This window comes from Lipophrys pholis, assembly GCF_963383615.2.
Source record: "Lipophrys pholis genome assembly, chromosome: 16".
NCBI classification, from domain to species: domain Eukaryota; kingdom Metazoa; phylum Chordata; class Actinopteri; order Blenniiformes; family Blenniidae; genus Lipophrys; species Lipophrys pholis.
The window spans coordinates 23,323,168-23,329,167 of record NC_137634.1 but is presented as its reverse complement, the minus strand read 5'-3'; the positions used below and the strand labels follow the sequence as shown (position 1 = coordinate 23,329,167).

The following is a 6,000-nucleotide window of genomic DNA, read 5'->3' as shown; positions in this document are numbered from 1 at the left end:
CAGCAAGCCACTGTAATACCACTTCGTACAACCAGTTTCTCGTGCTCAGTCCAAGAACAGAAGAAGCAGATTTGAAAAAAAAAAAGTGTCTGAAGCTCTGATATGACATTACCTGAATCCAATACTTGTAGTTCATGCAGTGTTCTTGATTTACTTTGAAATTCAGCCATCTTACATAATCTTTAAATCACACCTATCTGCATATATTATGTTTCACGATCAAAGTTTGACGAGTTTTTGTTTTATTCTAAACGCGGCTTAACTCAGCTGTAGAGAATTCGGGATTTCAGGTGATTCCAGGTGATTTCAGGATCCTGCAGAACGTAACTCGGTCTCGGGTCACCAATCTGACAGGAAAACGGCCAAATAAGGCCCGAGGAAGTGATGACGCGGCTGGAAGCGCTCCATGGGACGGCGCGAGCAGCCGAGCTGTGACGTGTCTGCTGGAGTTTCCGGTCATGGCGGCTGGCGGTGCTCCGTGTCCACCGGGTCCCGGCGGGCGAGCTTCGGGAGGGGTAGAGGACGAGACCCGCACGGCGGAGCTGGACCGGGTCCCGGTCTGGACCGAACCGGATCGTTCACGCTCCAGAAAGCGCGGCACAAAGAGCGCGGTGAGCTGCGGACGGCCCGCTCTGCACGCTCGCTGCTGTGACCAAATATGGGCTTCCTCCGCGCCATATTTGGGCCCCCTACGTCACGCAGGAGTCTTTATAAACCGGGAATCCTCATTGAGTTCTGACAGAGCTCAAGTTCACGTTGCGACGGTCCGCGTGGGTAAAGAAACAGTTGTTTACGTTGATGACGCAAAAACCTAAACCCAAAACAACTGTGAGGTCCCCAGAGACCCTAGAGATCCCCAGAGACCCCGGACCTTTAACCCCTCAGCGTTGGCTTCCCCCGGGCAGCACCGATCCCAGCAGCAGCGTCAGTCCGGCTGGAGCGCCTCTTCCCCGGGTGCAAGAGTGCAGAGCGGCTCGGTTCCCCTGCGGGAGCGGCTCAAGAAACGGCTGAGCTCCACGCCCGCCTCGGATCTCTCTCACTCCGGAGACATGGCAGCCACCAAAGCGGAGCTGCTGCTGTCCACCCTCCAGATCTCGGAGCCGCTGTCCGGCTTCGGGCCGCCCCTCTCCCCGCTGGACGGATTCTCGAAGTTGGAGGAGCTGCAGCTGCTGCTGCAGAGCGCCGCGGCCGGAGGCTCGCTGCTGGGCGGACCCGCAGCGGAGGGAGCCGGGCTGCTGAGCGCAGATTCCGGGGAGTTCACAGGTGAGCAGCGGGAAATGGGGAAGAAACATCTTCAGGAGTTTTCTCATAATATGCAGTCAGATAAAATTTAATACACTTTTTTTTATTGATATAAAGTTAAAAAAGGTTGCGATCTGATTATTTATGTTTGAATATGAGACGTTGCACTTTCTATTGGTTTTATGTGAAAATTGCATTTGTGCACTTTTCATATATTTTCTCTATTTTGCCCGTAAATGCATCAATCTGCTGCACTAATGGGATGTTTTGACTTAGTAGAAGGAGCAAAAACGGATTTATTTTGGCTTGCATAGCCATCATTTTCACAAGTCGTATTAGTCTTTTATAAAAGATAACTTAATTCATGTTTGGACAACAGTTATAAGCTATTCTGCAGATAGGACCTCTTCTCAGATATCACTCAGGATATGTAGAAACTTTAGAAAGCAGAGAAAGTGAGCTTTGTGCCAATATTTTAGTGGTTAAGTACACAAATAACAAACAGTGTTTTTAAAGAACTGAAACACATTGAAAGATGTACTGGGGGGAAAAAAAAGCTTTCAATGTACATTTTCAACTATTTTACAATTAAAAAAGGAGTTGACACTGAGCAGCATCGTGTCAGTTTTATGAAAGTCTCTTCTGGTGGTGAAGGTTCATATAAAATTTTACTGTGGTGACTTTAGGGCGTTTGTCTCATCAGGCTTGAGGCAGCAGAAAGATTCCTAACTCGCCACATAAAAAAAAAAAAAAAAAGAATCTTGTTAAAGGTCAGCTGAGTGCTCCCTGCACCTTCTACCACTCCCCTCGTAATAACCCTGCTGCTCTGTGTTATTCTAACAGACAAATGACTTATGTTCACACTCTGACCTAATGAAGGAAAAACTGAAATGACAAGTAGCTCGCTTAGTTAAACGAAAAGAGGAAATCAAAATGCAGAAAATGAAGAGAAATGGATAAAAAAAAAAAATTGGAAGTGTGTGTGTGTGTGTGTGTGTGTGTGTGTGTGTGTGTGTGTGTGTGTGTGTGTGTGTGTGTGTGTGTGTGTCTTTAGATAAAACACATTAGCACGTTAGCTGAGTCAATGGTTTCCAGGTGGCACTAACATGCAGAAAGAGAAATCGCGCTTGAACTGGATCAGTAGTTTGAATCCCGAGCCGGCTGAATACTTAGTGTTGTCATCGCTGTGCCGCCTCAAACTCGTTAGCTATCGACTGCGACTGTGGCTTAATGCCGACATTCAGCCCTTCAGCCAATCAAAGGATGAAGCAGCTCTGACCTCTGACCTCTTCTTCTTCCTTCAGATTCCCTGTCGGACCTCCCAGACCTGCAGAGCTTCTCCTCTCTCACGCCTCGCCCCCCCGCTCTGGCGTACAGCGGCCGTTTCTCCTTTGAGCCGTCCTGCTCAGTGTCAGGTGGCGCCGGCCTGTGGGCGGAGCCTCTGCTCAGTCTCTTCACGGGGTTGGTCAGTGTGGCGGCTCCGCCCCCCGCGGCGTGCAGCCCGGCCCCCCCATCTTCGATGATGTCATCAATATCCTCATCGTGCTCCCAGGTGCAGCCGAGCTTCAGCTGCGTCTCCGCTGACGTGGCGTCCATCTTCTCCACCGCTGCCGCCGGACCCATCAGCTCTCAGCCGGCTCTCAATTCCTTCCTGCCACAGGCCCCGCCTCCTGCATACCCCATGCTGCCGGACTGCCTGCTGCCGCCACAGCTGCCTGCTGGCGAGCTCAGCTCAGACCTGGACCAGAAGCCGCCGCTGCAGCAGCACCAACTCCCGCTCACGCCGCTCTCCACCATCAAAGCGTTCTCCTCCCAGATCCAGCCGCAGAGCGCCGCTGTCCAGCCCCAGCTCACTAAATCCAGCAGGCCCAGGAAGGCCGCCGCCGGCCGGCAGTGCAAGACACCGCCGCACGAGCGTCCGTACGCCTGCCCGGTTGACGGCTGCGACCGCCGCTTCTCCCGCTCCGACGAGCTGACGCGGCACGTGCGCGTGCACACGGGCCAGAAGCCCTTCCAGTGCCGCATCTGCATGCGCAGCTTCAGCCGCAGCGACCACCTGACCACGCACATCCGCACGCACACTGGCGAGAAGCCGTTCGCCTGCGGTGAGTGCGGACGCAAGTTTGCCCGCAGCGACGAGCGCAAGAGACACACCAAGATCCACCAGCGACAGCGGGAGAGGAGGTCGGAGTGCCCCCCCTGCTCCTCCTCCGCACCAATCCCCATGCCCCCCACCTCCTCGCCATGCTCCTCTTACCCCTCCCCCACACACAGCTCCTCTTCACCCTGCTTCACCCCCCCGTCGTCTTCCGCGTCCTCCTTGTCGTACATCTACGCCTCCTCGCCGTCCCCCCACCTGTATTACTCGTCCTCCTCCTGCTCCTCGCCACCCCTGGCGAGTCCACAGCAGGAGCTTCCCTCCCCCCACAACTCCAACCTGTGCTGACCTTTGACCTCAGACTGGTGCTCTTCTTAAAGACGCTTCAAATAGCCAGATTGGCCAGCGAGGCCCTGCCCACTACCTTAACCTGGAACCCTAAAAGTGAAGCGGAAATTGCACTCGAGAGGCTGTGTCAACATTAAGTCCCGCCCCCTCCGTGTTGATTACACATAAGGAGTCAAACTCTCAGGAAGCAAAATTAAAACGTTGTCAATTTTTTAGAACAATGTTTTGCTTCATTTTGCACATGTCCCAAGCCCCGCCCCCTCCACGGGTTTGAATGTCCATGTCTCCAGGTCCTAAATAAAGAAATTTAGCTAGTGGATGTGATGCTGTATATAATTACATGTAAATCGTGTACATAGAATTTCACCTACTGAGTAGGTCCTGGGATGTTTGTATATTCACATAATGTGTGATTTTATATTTTGAAAATAAAATTTCTAAACCTTTACTTTGATTTTTTTTTTTCCCACTTTGCAGCTACAGATGCTTAGTGTGTGTGTGTGTGTGTGTGTGTGTGTGTGTGTGTGTGTGTGAGAGGCCAGGAATCTCAGCCAGCTTTTTGTTGGGGGGGAAAAAAAACGCTACAGCCCAAATAAGGTGCTTCCGTCTCTTTGGCGGACTTCCTGATGCCCATACAAGGAACTTCCGACTGGCGCCCGGACAGACCGGGACTGCCGGTCTGACCGGAGCGGTGAACTACTACTGAGTACAAGTATTTACCCCTGCATTACAACGTTAGGAGAGTAACATTCAGAAGAGTATCATAAATACAACAGGCATATACTTTATATATTCGAGTGTTTATGAGTGTGTATTTTTTGAGTGTGTATTTTTTGTGAAGCCTTGCAAGTACAACATTCGAAAGTATTTGCATCGGTATTGATAGTATTCGACTATTCTGCCGGGGTACACGCAATTTTTTAGTATCTGGTGGGCAACGGGTGAACGACGAGTAAGAGGACATGCAAGAGCTCAGACAGAAAAATGATGTCCTCTAACGTTTCCGTAGTGTAGTGGTTATCACGTTCGCCTCACACGCGAAAGGTCCCCGGTTCGAAACCGGGCGGAAACAATTCTTATATCTAAATCCAACATTTTTCATTCTATTTTTCTTTATTCATTTTCTTTTCTTTTTTTGATGGAGTCTTTCTTAACTGTAGCCTGATGCACTGCCATTTTTTATACGTCCATTGCTTAGTTTGTTATATATATATATATATATATATATATATATTATTATAGCTTATACTGTAGATACTTGTGAATTGTATTTTTTTAAGGTGTGAGTGAACAGAGATTCCAACAAAAGTAAAGAAAAAAAGCATGTTTCCGCCCGGTCTCGAACCGGGGACCTTTCGCGTGTTAGGCGAACGTGATAACCACTACACTACGGAAACTGCTTGATAGAAAAGGAATATGATATAATAGTCCTCTCGCCAGTAGGGGGCGCATTAACTTTGTTCTTGGTCTTTTAGATATGGCTACTTTTCTGAAGTTACTGTGGCTCCTGAACCTTTAGACGTTTATATCCCAAACTGTCATGAACAAACATCAGCAAGTTTCCGTAGTGTAGTGGTTATCACGTTCGCCTCACACGCGAAAGGTCCCCGGTTCGAAACCGGGCGGAAACATATCTTTGGAAATTTTGGAATTACTTTTTATAATTTTATGAGTTTTCACGCTTGTTGTAGTCTCTATTCATTCAAACCCTATATTAAAATAAACCATCTACCTGTTTTGGAAATAGTAAGTGAAGGTGTAAAACTCCATCGGCCCTCAAGGGGGCACACCCAGACTACAAGATGCTGTTTTTAAGTCTGTGCCAGGAAAAAAAACAGGTCCAAGACAATGTTTTTAAAGTAAAACACAATATTCCTAAAAAGAAAAAGAACAATCCATGTGTTTCCGCCCGGTCTCGAACCGGGGACCTTTCGCGTGTTAGGCGAACGTGATAACCACTACACTACGGAAACTTACGCATGTGTTCCGGAATTACGTTGAAGAATCGAAAGACTCTCTGGTGTAAACACTGTCCGGCTTCTCAATGTCCTCACAAATCTAGTAAATAAAGATTCACACACACGTGAAATCTCTTTCACGCTGCTCCAACTATTATGTAGTTTCCGTAGTGTAGTGGTTATCACGTTCGCCTCACACGCGAAAGGTCCCCGGTTCGAAACCGGGTGGAAACATACTAGCGTTTTAATTATCACACCCTTTTACCCTGAAAAATGCGGACCCTCTCCACAAGTTACACTTTACGATGGACTTCGGTAAGACCGGAAGAGGAAAACTGTGTTTACATTGACAAC

At 48.9% G+C, this 6,000-nt stretch overlaps 1 protein-coding gene across 1 annotated transcript; it reads left to right on the top strand.

Moving 5' to 3' along the window:
* The first annotated feature begins 743 nt into the window (after positions 1-743).
* LOC308122323 (early growth response protein 1-like) lies at positions 744-4,135 on the top strand. The gene is made up of 2 exons (XM_080484081.1): positions 744-1,263; positions 2,547-4,135. Exons 1-2 carry the CDS (start codon positions 1,050-1,052, stop codon positions 3,686-3,688), a joined length of 1,356 nt encoding a protein of 451 aa, XP_080340207.1. The 5' UTR covers positions 744-1,049; the 3' UTR covers positions 3,689-4,135.
* The last annotated feature ends 1,865 nt before the right edge of the window (positions 4,136-6,000 follow it).

Bases quoted from the DNA above. Each gene is read 5' to 3' on its own strand.
- LOC308122323 (XM_080484081.1), top strand. From the start codon at position 1,050: ATGGCAGCCACCAAAGCGGAGCTGCTGCTGTCCACCCTCCAGATCTCG. The intron at 1,264-2,546 runs GTGAGCAGCGGG...TTCTTCCTTCAG, and splicing joins AGATTCCGGGGAGTTCACAG to ATTCCCTGTCGGACCTCCCA.